This window comes from Amphichorda felina (assembly GCF_050947745.1).
Source record: "Amphichorda felina strain 45539 chromosome Unknown scaffold_6, whole genome shotgun sequence".
Taxonomy (NCBI): Eukaryota; Fungi; Ascomycota; class Sordariomycetes; order Hypocreales; family Bionectriaceae; genus Amphichorda; species Amphichorda felina.
Genome location: NW_028145044.1, coordinates 2,496,834 through 2,509,823, shown reverse-complemented (window position 1 = coordinate 2,509,823; position 12,990 = coordinate 2,496,834). Strand labels below are relative to the sequence as shown.

Here is a 12,990-nt window from a genome sequence, read left to right as displayed (position 1 = left end):
TCATGTCCAGCCCGCGCCCTGAGCCTGAAAATGCCGCACCCGCTGTACCATTGAGCCGCCCACGTTCTGCGTCTGCTGCCGATTCTGGTTGCGCGGGTGGTGGTGTTCCTCCTAGCCCAACCGCCGCGTCACAATCCTCAAAACTGCCACCACATGAGGCCTCTCACCAAGAGCCATCCCTGCACGATGCGACACTGCGTCCCGTCCCTGGCGAGAGCCATGCCTCTTCTATATCGCCCGACGATAAAAAGACACGCACCTTCTCTTCTTCCCAACGCTCGCCCGGCCCTTCGCTACTGACCCAGGCCCTGGCCACCGCCCGTGGTATTCCCAGCCACCAGACGTCGTCAACCCACCAGTCCTCGAACTCAAACCAGGACACTGGCCGATCGGCGAGAAAACAGCTGGACACGCCCGGTGCTACACCGCTAGAGCGTGGCACTACAACGTTGCCCTCTTCCGCCGGTGATAAGGCAAGGCCTGCTTCGGCCCAACATGGCGATAAGGTCTCCCTAGAACCCCACCCTCGCCCGTCGTCACCGTCGAAAATGGCCACCCGGATGGCTGCTCCCACGACCGCCTCGCTCCCCGCACGCGACGCGTCGAGCGTTCCATCGTCTTTCAATCATCCTACGTTTACCGACCCCAAACACATGCTGTTGGATTACCCGGGGGCTTCAGATCGCGTGCTGCGCCGATCGTCTACCTCCCTTGATATCGAACGGGCGACGTTCTCCGTGTCTGATAAGACACGAGCAGCTTCATACTGCGCCAGCCCTGAGACGGCGACGACGCCCACAAACACAAACTATCTGATTGACAATACCCCGTTGGCCACCCCGCAAGTGACGGCCGATGCTGCCAACGATTCACGACCGCGATACCGGCCACCGCCTCCCGATCACCGATTCGCATCCGGCCCAGAGAAGACGGAGAAGATATGGTCCATTGGATCTGGTGAAGGCTCCGAGGAGGGTGGCTTGGTCGAGAAGTCCGTTGCAGAGGCAATGGCCGGAGTGGAACACAATGCGCGGAGCCGAAAGGCCAGCTACAGTTTACGTTTCTTCAAAGAGGGTCTCCCTCCCGAGGATAAACAACGCCGGCGCGATACTAAGAGTGTGACGAGAGAGAAACTGCCGGCAACGGCTGAGGAAGGGCAGCTACCTCCCAGATCACCTACCAAAGATGAGCGGCGGCCGCGGACACCGGCCGATGCTAGCCAAGCATCCCAGGTGATACCGGAAGAAATGCAATCCACTGCGCGTATCTCGCCTGTGGCAGCAACTGTGGTCGCGGAGCCCGAGACTGATTACTTCAGTTTAGCCAACAATGACGCCACCAATCAGAAGAGGCCGTCTTCGAGGACACCCTCATGGCAGCCCGCAGGTCATGAGATCAGCAAGGAACCGGTGTGCCACTCCCCTCCGCGTCACGTGGGACCGAATCGGGCCCCGGATGCCGAAGCCAAGAGTGAGGGGCGCCGAGGGTCAGGTGACAGCACCGAAGTCGGGGACCACGACGACATTGATGCGGACGAGTCTGGCGAAGAAAAAATCTCGTCCGCGGTATTTGTGCCCCATCAGGAGCTTGGCGAATCCCGCGCACGTGCGAGGGAGGCCACCGATATTGGGGGTGTGCCAGGGCAGCGCCCAAGGTCGCTGTCGCAGGATGAGACTCACCCCTGGCTAGTCAAGGCAGATGAGCCCGAACCTGAGATTGATGAGAAGGAGGAACATGCTGTCCCATTGCATCGATATCGTTCACGCGAGAGTCTAGTATCAAATCGTGGTGATCTCGCCTCAGAGATCCCAGAGGATCTCGCTGCCGAAGGTGACCACGAGGTCAACGGTCAGCTGGCCCAGGCGTTGTCGCGTACCAGTGTACAGCACATCGAGGATCATGTCCATGACCACCAGCACCATGTCCGTCAGCCTCTGGAGGCTATTGAACTTATCCCGTACAAGCATCAGGTCGGTGGCCACACGACGCTGTGGCGTTTCTCTCGTAGAGCTGTCTGCAAACAACTCAACAATAGGGAGAATGAGTTTTACGAAACTATTGAGAGATATCACCCTGACTTGCTCTCGTTCCTCCCTCGGTATGTTTTTGATGTATTCCTCGCTGGCCCATCGTGTCGTGTAAATCCATGGGGTCACCATGTTAAGGATCACCGGTCTAACGTTCGTTGCAGATACATAGGTGTTCTCAACGTGACTTTCCAGAAGCAATCGCGTCGGAAAAGCACCTCCAAGAAAGACGATGCTGCTGCGGCTGAGAGGCAGAAGATTAAGGAAATCATTGGCGACGAGGCTAACAAGCGAGAACGCGAGGCCTCTGATGTGAACGGTCGACCAGGGGTCCGCCAGCGTGTCATCAGCCATTCCCTCGCCAACAACGCCGCCCACCTCCAGATCCCGACGGTTACCTTCGACGACAACAGGCACATCCTGCCTCGCAATCTTTTGCAGCCAGCGCCTCCGCCACAGCCGTTTCGGCGCCGCAGTGCCTCCGCGGCGAGACCGTCGACTACTTCGGCCGCGATGCAGCAACCGCGTCCCCTAATGGATGATCGGCCAAACAGCTGGGGAGCAACAACCGTTAATAAGCGACTGCGGAACGAAGTTTTCAACGACGCCTTTCTGAAGGAGCCTGTCGCGGTTCACAAGCACCGCCCACCACACCAACGCTCCATTCCCCGTCCAACACTGCAGCGCTTGTTGCGCTCGACTAATTCGGAGTCAAATCTTAAAAATGGCCTGGATAACATGCAGGAGTCTCAGGGCAGCAATGGCGTATCTAATCGACCACCTCCAGCGGCACTACATGGACATACCCAGAGTGATCTCGGGCCTGACGTCGAGTTCATCCGATCGGCTCGGAGGTCAAGCACCGGTGGCGAAACCAAGGACCTTACTGGGACCAGCGCACCGGAACCTGAAATACTGAAGACCAGCCTGGTAGCCACAAAGAAGAAGCGTCGTTACTCTGCTGGGGGACTTCGACGGAAACCGACAGATGTCCAGGAGCCTAGGGGAGATTTGAAGTACTTTGAAGAGGCGGATGACGCAGCGTACAAGGGGGAACATGACGGCGTCTCATGGGACGACCTGAAGCAGCCAAATGAGAAAACTGACGACGTGGTTGCGACGACTAACGGCGATGCGGACAATTCCGCGATGGCTGGTGCGAATCCTTCTGCAGAGACATCGACAGCACCCTCTGATCTTCCACCCGATGTCGACTTTACCAAGATAATGCGACCGATCAATCCAAAGGAGGCCATGACCCAACGTGACAGAGTCGAATACTTTCTCCTCCTAGAAGACTTGACGGCAGGGATGAAGCGACCTTGCATGATGGATCTCAAAATGGGTACTCGACAGTACGGTGCGGATGCGACGCCTAAGAAGCAGAAGTCTCAGCAGGAGAAGTGCAGAACAACGACATCAGCTGAGCTGGGGGTGCGCATTTGCGGCCTGCAAGTCTGGAATGCCAAGACGCTGTCCTACGATTTCCAGGACAAGTACTTTGGCCGCAGGGTGAAGGCCGGCGCCGAGTTCCAGGCGGCACTGCAGAAGTTCCTGTACAACGGCGTCGAGCTGCAGAGCGTCCTGCGCCACATTCCGGTGGTGCTGAGAAAACTAGCCCGGCTGGAGCAAATTGTTAAAAAACTCCGCGGATACCGCTTCTACGCCGCCAGCCTACTCATGTTCTACGACGGCGAGGCTTCTGACGAGTCCACCGACTACGACACGGCGTACGACTCTTTAACAGATGTAGCCACCGACACAGAGGAGGTGTCGCGGTACAAGAAGAAGAACCGGCGGGAGATTGACTTCAAGATAGCGGACTTTGCCAATAGTCTGACGCCTCTCGACAGGATCAAGGATCAAAAGTGCCCGCCGCGGCACCCAGAAGCACCTGATGTCGGCTTCTTAAAGGGCCTGAGGAGCCTCCAAAGATACTTTCTACAGATACAGAGGGACGTCAGAGACGAGCTGGAGCTAGGCCTCCGAGCCAAGCCTTATGACCTGCTACCGGGGGGCATTGGCATGATGGAGGACGAGATTGACGAGGGCATGATCAGCTTATGATTATTGGTGTGGAGGAATTTCAGGGACGGACGTGACGACTTTTTGCTGTCTTTACACACATACCCCATCAAGGACTCGGCGCACAGAATTGGGCGACATTTCGGTCCCAGGAAACGGCGGGTCTGGAGTTTACTGGGCGTCTTTGCTTGCTGCTTTCGACATAATCGGTTCTCTTGTCAGCAGGATTTTTTGAACCACCGAAGCCATTTCGCATGGAGCAAACCCAGGCACGGTTCGTTTTCTCCTTTTATTCTTTCTATTATTAATTTGCATTTCTGTTTCTACCAGAGGCAAACGTGGCAGTGGCTTACGGAGGGGATCGGACGAGATTGGTACTTGGGTCCCATAGGCTACGTTGGTTGCTAGCAAGGTCTGCGCATTAGGATGGGGAAGGGGTACCGGACATAGGATTAGAGTGTTAGATAAAATCATATTAGATGGGCTATCATCGTCAACGTAGCAGTCGCCCTCTGCTCTGCGTGGCTAATGAATCTTCCCCATGGAATATATACTTTCGGAATATACTCCACACTGTAGATATATCTGGAGTTGCACCCCAATCCCCTAAGTTGTTGCCAGGGAAAAGTCCGACTTCACCTTCCCAACAAATGCCTATAGCGTCAAAACAAACAAACCAAACCCTACCTAATCAAGAAGGCATCATGGTGTATAAAATCTCGCTGGCTCGCTGTGAAATACCCTAGACCTGACACTCGGGTTACATTTACATCATAGCAAAGGCAGTTTAGGAGAAGAGGAGAAAGGGCTGTTGTTGTCCTAACGGTTCTAGGACGGGATGAACGTATCCTAACAGAACACTTATATACCTGGCTTCTTCAAAAATGGCCCCAATAACAGAATCTGAAAATGCTGTCTCTATGGAGGAGGCTATTCAGATAGAGAGCTGGGCAAATCAAGCTCAGACGACGCTTACCCAGCTAGAAGAGACGACGGATCCGCTCCTCGCCCGCTCGTTTTACAACTACCAATCCAACAGTGTCTATCAACTGCCCGACAAAATTCTTCTCATGGTTATGGAGCATGCCCAGGTGGATGATGCCTCCGTCTTCATGCTGCGCCAGGTGTCGACGGGCTTTCCGCTCCCTCGTCAGCGGCCACTCCCTCCGCCACCACCGATTCTCTTCCTACCATGCAGGCTGCAAACTCTGCAATGGTAGCAACCCCAGCTGCCCCTTTGCTGCTGTGCAGGAGTTTAAAAGCCTGATGAAGGACCGCCCTTCCTATCACCCGGTGGAGGACGCTGGTCTGAACGGGCTTGGAAGAGCCCTTTGGCCGCTCCTCGCACTGAATTGCTCACCGGAGAACAGGAAGCTTCTCATTCGCATGGTGTCCCTCATGAACAGGGACAAGTTCTGCAAGCGCTGCATCAAGGGCTTGGAAGAGTTCGAGGGCCAAGGCTACCATCGTAGCACAATGTTCTCCCCTGCGCAGTTGGTCCTGGAAGAGCCCCAGAGGACTTGCATTGGGAGGGAGGGATTCGTCCGGCTCTGCGAGCACAAGACCATCAAATGGCCCGATGTCGAGTCGTGCCTTGCCGGACTCAAGGAACGCCGGGCGAAACGACTGAAAAGTGACGTGGGTGAATTGGACGAGTACGACAAGGAGGCAGGAAAACAAGACCTGCAGCTCCTCATTGCCGAATGTTCGCAACCGAATCACCACTCGACATGTGGCCAGCCTAGATGCAATGCTAGGGTCACAGCGGAACTTTTCTACACCAGATATGGTGATTACCGCGTTGAGATGGCGTAGGCTGCGCACTCGGGATATGCTGCATTTCCTTCCTACGGGCCTAGGGGTTTCGAGGCGTCAGAGTTGAGAGCCCTATTCCACCGTCAGCGCCAGAACGCCGCGCAGTTCATCGTCCCGCCACTTTATCCCGGTCACCTCCCCGAGATGGCCTGCTTCAGGCCCAGTCAGAGCGGCTGCAACTGCATCTACTATGGCCGAGGACGGGCTGTTGATCCCGAACGGGGTGAAGAGGGTGAACAGCACGGTGACTGTGGCGGCCACATCCATCTCGGCCTGGGTCCCACGGAGGATATCGATGGAGGAAGCCAAGAGTTGGGCATACCTAGCATGGATAGCAATAATGAGACTGTTTTTCCCCGATCATAGCGATGCGTAGACTTCCATCTACTCATAGTGAGTGGAAACTGAGCAGTGTCTGAGGAGCTCGGGATCCCACACGAGTTTGAAGCATATGTGAGGAGAGACGCACGAGTTTGTCCCAGCAAACAGTTTCTCCCACTAGCATTCATATATCTATTCCATCCCATAGCTCGCCACAGCCAATCCTCAAAACCAGGTCGAAGCCCCAACAATGGAGTCGGCTAGCCACGAGCGAGCCGTTTCCATCGACTCATGGCGACACTTTGTCCCCAGCCGTCTCGAGCGCGATGAGCCCTTTGGGGATGACAGCTTCGAAACTCGGCCATCCACACGGGTTGTTAGTCCTGTCTAACCTGGCCTTGCTGGTGAGCCGAGCCTCGCACTGACTTTGCTGGATAGACATTCCGAGAACCCGAGCTCCCGAAAGATCGTTCCTCTTCCCGACTCAGCTTCCTCCGCCCCGCAACGCCGTTCTTTGGCAGGGCTTCCACCAGCAGCAGCAAGAGACCGGGTACGGTGCTGGGCACGGTTGGTGAGGAGAAGAAAAAGAGGACGAAGAGGGCAGGTCTTTGGAACCTACTCCACCGCAAGAGGGAGAGGAGCCCCGAGCAGGAATCTATACCTGCTGAGCCAGTTCGCCTGAACTTTCTGTTTGTGGGCGCCCAGTCCTCGGGCCAGACGTCACTGCTCTTGTGAGCCCCGTTTACCATCCTACCTACCGACGAACAGCACTGAAATTAGAGCAGCCGCAGCCGGTACGGGTACTTCCCAGATGTACGTTCTCAACTGCTCACCCCCAGGCCGGAGGCCGGTCAGAAAGAGAGGTGCTAACAAGTAGACAGGCCCGCGCCATCGCGCGGACGTGCTACGAAGTGTACATCGCGGACCGCACGTACGACTCGGGCCCGGCCAGCGTGGAGATGTAGGACACCTCGGGCGCGGCGGACCTCAACAACGTGTGGCGCCTGTCGTACATGGCGTGGGACGCCGTGTTCCTGTGCTTTGACGTAACGAACAAGGTCTCCATGTACACCATCCTGTCCTGGGTACGTGCGGCCTCTGTCATCTTCCGGGGTTCAACTCGGGCGGAGCTGACTGTGTTGAGCAGTAGCACCATGCGATGAGTGACGGGTTTGTTGCCCGGCAGGCGTTTGTGCCGCTGGTGTACCTAGTTGGGATGAAGAAGGACCTGAGGGCGGCCGACTTCATGGAGGAGCAGCAGCAGCAACTGGAGGAGGAGGAGGGTAGGCTAGGAAGGCCAAGGACGACGGCGTCGCTGGCTGCGTACCCGACATGTAGCGTTGGGCCATCTGAGGTGAGTCAGGTCTTGTTCCACAACCATAGTGTCGCGAAGGCTAAGGATGGTGGCTAGGCTGCCTGGCAGGCAAAGCGCATCGGAGCGCATCGGTATCTCGAGTGCTCGGCGTTGACGGGCGAGGGGACGAGCGCCGTGATTGACGATGTGGGACGCGAGGCGACGAGGAGGGCTGTGGAGAGGGAGAGGGAGACGGCCGTGGCGGCCAGGGAGCTTCGGCCAGTCAAGAAGCGGCGGATCTGAACTCGAAAAGTCCCAATGCTACCTATCATGAAGCCTCAAGCAAACCCTGAGAGTATTCCGTCAGCCTCGTCAACTGCAGCTTCAATCCATCGCCGCGGTCCCCATCTGCGAGAAAGCGCCCATTGGTTTCGGACAGCAGTGACATCTTTGCCGGTGGTAAATGTGCTATCCTCTTCCTATTTCAAATGTTGCTTCGAAAGGTTATCATCGCAATCCCTCCATTGCTCGGTTAAGTGAGTGAAGAGGGGCGGATGCAGGAACGAAATCAATCCCACTCGAGAACTAAAGTTGAGGGGTCTGTGGTCTAAGCCGTCTCCCAAATCACGAATACCTAACCTGGACCTCTTTACCTCTTCTCAAACCATCTAATTCTCTGCCCTTTGGGTCAAAATCTACCATTCGCGCTCCTACATTTTTGCCTCATCCCCGCATCGTGAATTGAGCATCATCTGAGCTTGTCGCCCGGTTGGATGTGGGGACTATCTGTTGCACAACTTCAGAGCTCACTTTGCTCCTGAACGCTAACAACCTCACTCAAGACTGTCAACCTCGCAACAACCCCCTGGCGGCATTGCGTCTAGCGCCCCATTCACAGCGATATGAGCTCAAAGAAAGCTGGGCCGGTGCGAGCCGTCATCATTGGCCTGGGATCGACCGGGTTCGTGTTTGGCGTCGTTGCACCGTGGCTGCCGTGGGGGAACTTGCTTCCGCTGTGGGCTCTCCTCATCTTCCTCGCCGCAAACGGGGCCCTCGTCTTCATCATCGTCAGTTAATCTGGTCTCATGGAAAATACACCCACTAATGCAGCTTTAGGTGCGTGATGTGCAGCTCACCAGCCGCCGTCACCGCTACCCGGTGCGTTGGAAGGCGCCACGTGGTGCAAGACAGGATTCTCGCCAACCACCCGAGGACTATTATCTGATGGTCCTCGGCTCGGGGGGCCACACCAAAGAAATGCTCATGATGATGGACGATGGCTTCTGCGACTTTGGGGGCCTTCACCGGCGCTACCTCATCTCCAGCGGGGACACCATGTCTCTGAATCACGTCGAGGACTACGAGGCCGACCTCAGGCAGCTCTGCGACAGCAATGGCTGCGACCCAGGGTCATACGACGTACGATTTGTGACCCGCGCTAGGCGTGTTCACCAGTCTCTCCTGACGACGCCCCTGACAGCTCTGGCAAGCCTCTACGACATCGTCTTCAACGTCCTGCTCTCACCGCCATCGAACCGCGTGGGACAGAAGCTGCGGTACCCCCGCATGATCTTCTCCAACGGGCCTGCGACGGGCTTTTTTGTTGGGCTGGCGGTCAACTATCTCAAGGTCTTCTACGTGATACCGGAAGACCGATGCTTCTTCGTTTACATCGAGTCATGGGCGCGCATTTCATCGCTGAGCCTGACGGGGAAGCTCATCTACTACACCGGCATAGCGGATGCGTTTGCTGTCCAGCACGAGCAGGTCGCCTCTACGTACGGCGTCCATAATGCTGGCCCCATGGTCTTTAACTCGCGCCGCTCGGATGACACCGAGACAAATGGCCCCAAGCCCCGTGGGTGACAAGTTCCTTCTTGTACATAGTGTTACATATTGTATTATACAACATCATATCCCCGCACGGCAACAATGCTCATAGGGCTGAAGCGGGCGTCGCCTCGGATTCCAGATCCTCGACCTCTGCCTCGGCCACGTCGGCCTCCCCAGTCTTGCGCATCTCGCGCTTCTGCGCCTCCTTGCCGGCCCAGATCTTCCAGTTCTCGTACTCGCTGTCTTCGAGCATCGTGCCCACGTCCAGCCTCGTCTTGCCAAAGTACGCGCCCACGTACCGCGCCTCCTCCTGCGCGACCCTCCGCTCAATCTCCTCCTCCTGGCGCATGCGGTAGAACTCGCGGCGCGTCATGTCGTAGGCGGTCTGGCGGTCCATGCCCTCGTTCTCCATCCGCCAGAGCTGGCGCTGGACGACGCTGGAAGCTGGTCAGCAAAGCACAACCTTTCGCCCTCCAACCTTGAAAGCCGACCCAACGGCGGCCCATTCTCTCCCAAACTCACCATTCACCAGTCAATGGTACGCCGGGCTGTCGCAGCCCCTTGCTCCAGTCCACGAACTGGTAGTCCTTTCCGTCCGACTCGATGAGAACTCGCGGCCGCGCCAGCTCCCACGGGTGGTCCTTGAAGAAGATCTGGCGCAGCTTGTCCTCCGGGTACGATATCGGCTGGGGGCGGTAGAGGTTGCGAGGCTTGGCGGCCTTCTTCTTGGGGGCCCGGTGGCCGTGGGACACCGTGCGGACGACCGTCTCCGAGGGCGGGCACTTGTACAGGACCTCCAGCCACGGCGGCCTCTGGGCCCTCTTGCCCCCGAGGATGGCGGCGTTGATCTCCTCGCTCTTGGTCTTCCAGACCGTCGCCGGCCGAATCTGTCTGCCGCCCATGGCCGTTCTGCTTGCCCGCTGGCTATTAGCGTCGTCGTTCGCCTCTGATCGTCCCGGGATTCGCGCGTACCGATTCTGCTGGATCAATTGGCCTGTTGATTGGCGATAGGTCTGGGGGAAGCTGGTAGGTCGGTTCGGCGGTTTGGTGATGGTGTTGCTAAAATTTGGGGTGGGTCGGCGAATCGTAAGGCCGGCAGAGACGCGGTGCTGTCGGTGATCGCAGCGACCATGAGGTGTGGCGTCGACAAATCCAGAATAGCGCACCTGCCGCTCTTGCGCGGGCGCTACTTGAAGATTGTGGCTAAATTGGTAGTTTTAGCCACAACCTTCGTACACTCACTCGCCTTATTACGTACCTACCTTCTTCTGTAAGCGTCGGTCGGCGAACCTCTTGTGGTGTAGCCCTTGCTGGGCAGAATTGACCTGCTCCGGTGCAGGCAAATGGATGACAGAATCGGGCGAAGGTTCTCGGGTTCAGCAGTATTAGAGGCTTTACGAAGTCGAACCATTGCCACGTACTTTCTAAAGCCTGCCGGCTCGTTGAATAATAGCACACCCAAGAAGCGAATCAAAGATCCCAGGTCCTCCAGGGAGTTTTGGATTGGTGTGCCAGTCAGGCACCAGCAAATGGAGGACTGAATACTGTTCAAGGCTTTGAACTGCTCAGGCAAACAGTTGCCTTTCACTCGATGGCTCTCAAGTACTTCCGTCAAAAGAGTCAGTCACACTTCCATCCGTGTCCCTAAAGTTGGCCGCTGACAAGGTGTAGTCTGGAAGGAGCTGTTCCACACCAATGCTCTGGATACACGGTATCCCGGGTGCCGGTAACAGACGCTCATCTTGTAGAAATGGCGTGAAGACAAGTATTTACGAAATCAAATATCTCCGCGTGGATGGCGACATACCCCCGAAGAAGCGCAACTCCACTCTGTTGGAATTCTAAGAAAAGAGCAAGTGAAGATGAAGAGTACTTCTGATGACTCTCTCCACCAGCGGCGCTGGGTATGTTCTTCAAGTTGCCTCATAGGTTATGGAGGCTCAAAATCTGACTTTCCAAGTCTCAACGGCCTCACGGTCGCAAACAGTATTCACTTACTTGAACCTCAATGGAGCCCTGCGGTCTAAAACCAGGAAATCGAACGAGTTCTACGCCTACCCCAGGAGCGCAAGGTTGCCATCATTCGCTATGATGTCGAGAAGACCATTGAGGAGGTGAGTGGACACATCCAAGGGACCTTGTGCGGGAAGAGGCAGAGCATGGATCAGTCATTAACGAAACCCGCAGGTAGTCGAATCAAGAAAATACGGAAGTTGCAGTTGGCTGGTGGCGGTTTCCTGGGCAAGGAAGAGAAGCAGGAACTCGGGGCGAACCAGTGGCATCAAATTCATGATTATCTGGATACTAACCAAGTAGCCTAAAGGGATGCAAACTTGAAAGCAGACCCGCAGCCAGTGTGGTTGGCTGATCCGGGGGCAGCGGCAGGATTCAGGCTGCCTCATCGTGGATTGTGAATTGATGGGGTAAGGATGTTAACGAGGGAGAGTTATGTACAGTGTCAAGATGCCTATTTAACTCAGCAGTTACTGTGCGTCACTCCTGTCACCGACACCCCCACTCCACCAGCCGGACTTATGGGGGCGCTCCCCTGGAGGATTACGGAATAGGGAAGGCATCCACTTTGAGTTTGTGACATCTGGTGGTGGCGCGGTGCTGGGCCCCCGCCATAGTATTCATAGATACTTTTTTACATTGATATGACTGAAGAATCGACTTATATACTTGTGAGACAAACAAAGCGTCTATTTCTTGGCAATCGTGACGGTATACTTTTGGTGAATCCCTTCCTCGGAGGCCAGGTCCCTCAGCGCGTCGCGAGTCATCTCCTCAAGCTCTCGCTGAGACACGCCCATCGGCGTCATCATCTTGCGCAGAAGCTCCGGGTAGTTGGGCATCAGCTTCTGCTGCACATAGCGCCCCATGGTCTGGCTGCGGGGGGCCTTGGGTGAGGGAACAAACGAGAATTCGAACCTCTGCTTCTCCAGGACGGTGAGACCAGCCGCCTCCAGCAGTGGGGCCACATTAGACCCGGAGATCTGGGACAGCCCGGCCGCGTTAACAGCTTCCATGAGCCGGGCGTGCCATGGCCATGCGTCGCTGAGGCACTCGTCTGTGCCAGTGCGGTAGAATCTCCAGTCTAGATCCTGGTGCTCCAGCACGCCCCCCTCGCGGAGAGACTCGGCGGCAACCTGGCAGTAGCCGGGCCAGTTGTTGATGCCGAGGAAGAGCATGCGGCCGAAGAGGTAGTCAACGGTGCCAGGGGCCAGCGACTCGCTGCTCATATGGTCGTTGTGATTCTGCATGTCCACGTCGAGGATGTTGCCGGCCACCCAGTGCGCGTTGGGGGGGGCGATGAGCCTGGCGGGCTCGGGCACGGGGGTAAGGTCAATGCCAAAGACCTTTGCCGCGGGCAGCAGATGGGCGAGCTGGATGGTTGCGACGCCGGTCCCGCAACCTATGTCTGCTGCTTTGTCGACCTGGTTCAAGTGACGGTTGTATGCCAGGAATGGCGCGCCGCCAATCATTTCGACAATGGCGGCGGCTTGTATGTCGAGCCGCGCATGTTCGATTGCACTGCAGGAAAAGGGACATATAGTTAGCAATGTGTGAGAGATGGTATTTTCTGCTTTCTCCTTGTTCTTCTTTTTTTCTTTACTGGAGATTATGTACAACAAGGGAAACGCAACTCATTGGGCAGGACATATGCTGATGAGG

General features: G+C 56.4%; 6 protein-coding genes across 6 annotated transcripts; 4 read left to right on the top strand and 2 right to left on the bottom strand.

The window, feature by feature from the left end:
• Positions 1-653: 653 nt before the first annotated feature.
• On the top strand, positions 654-4,094 carry KCS1 (inositol polyphosphate kinase KCS1; the record flags this gene model as incomplete). Its single annotated transcript, XM_083196027.1, has 2 exons — positions 654-2,098; positions 2,192-4,094. The coding sequence occupies 2 exons, from the start codon at positions 654-656 to the stop codon at positions 4,092-4,094; spliced, it is 3,348 nt and encodes a 1,115-aa protein (XP_083049043.1).
• An 842-nt stretch (positions 4,095-4,936) lies between these two features.
• Positions 4,937-5,867, top strand: ACO1O0_006643 (uncharacterized protein; the record flags this gene model as incomplete). The annotated part of the gene is made up of 2 exons (XM_083196026.1): positions 4,937-5,201; positions 5,251-5,867. 2 exons carry the CDS (start codon positions 4,937-4,939, stop codon positions 5,865-5,867), a joined length of 882 nt encoding a protein of 293 aa, XP_083049042.1.
• A 571-nt stretch (positions 5,868-6,438) lies between these two features.
• ACO1O0_006642 (P-loop containing nucleoside triphosphate hydrolase protein) lies at positions 6,439-7,785 on the top strand (the record flags this gene model as incomplete). Its single annotated transcript, XM_083196025.1, has 7 exons — positions 6,439-6,564; positions 6,627-6,919; positions 6,974-7,001; positions 7,070-7,099; positions 7,154-7,273; positions 7,375-7,542; positions 7,600-7,785. 7 exons carry the CDS (start codon positions 6,439-6,441, stop codon positions 7,783-7,785), a joined length of 951 nt encoding a protein of 316 aa, XP_083049041.1.
• A 599-nt stretch (positions 7,786-8,384) lies between these two features.
• ALG14 (N-acetylglucosaminyldiphosphodolichol N-acetylglucosaminyltransferase anchoring subunit ALG14) lies at positions 8,385-9,348 on the top strand (the record flags this gene model as incomplete). The annotated part of the gene is made up of 2 exons (XM_083196024.1): positions 8,385-8,549; positions 8,599-9,348. The coding sequence occupies 2 exons, from the start codon at positions 8,385-8,387 to the stop codon at positions 9,346-9,348; spliced, it is 915 nt and encodes a 304-aa protein (XP_083049040.1).
• Positions 9,349-9,418: 70 nt separating this feature from the next.
• On the bottom strand, positions 9,419-10,217 carry RSM25 (mitochondrial 37S ribosomal protein mS23; the record flags this gene model as incomplete). The annotated part of the gene is made up of 2 exons (XM_083196023.1): positions 9,419-9,752; positions 9,838-10,217. The coding sequence occupies 2 exons, from the start codon at positions 10,215-10,217 to the stop codon at positions 9,419-9,421; spliced, it is 714 nt and encodes a 237-aa protein (XP_083049039.1).
• A 1,800-nt stretch (positions 10,218-12,017) lies between these two features.
• Positions 12,018-12,800, bottom strand: ACO1O0_006639 (class I SAM-dependent methyltransferase; the record flags this gene model as incomplete). Its single annotated transcript, XM_083196022.1, has 1 exon — positions 12,018-12,800. The coding sequence occupies one exon, from the start codon at positions 12,798-12,800 to the stop codon at positions 12,018-12,020; it is 783 nt and encodes a 260-aa protein (XP_083049038.1).
• Positions 12,801-12,990: the final 190 nt, after the last annotated feature.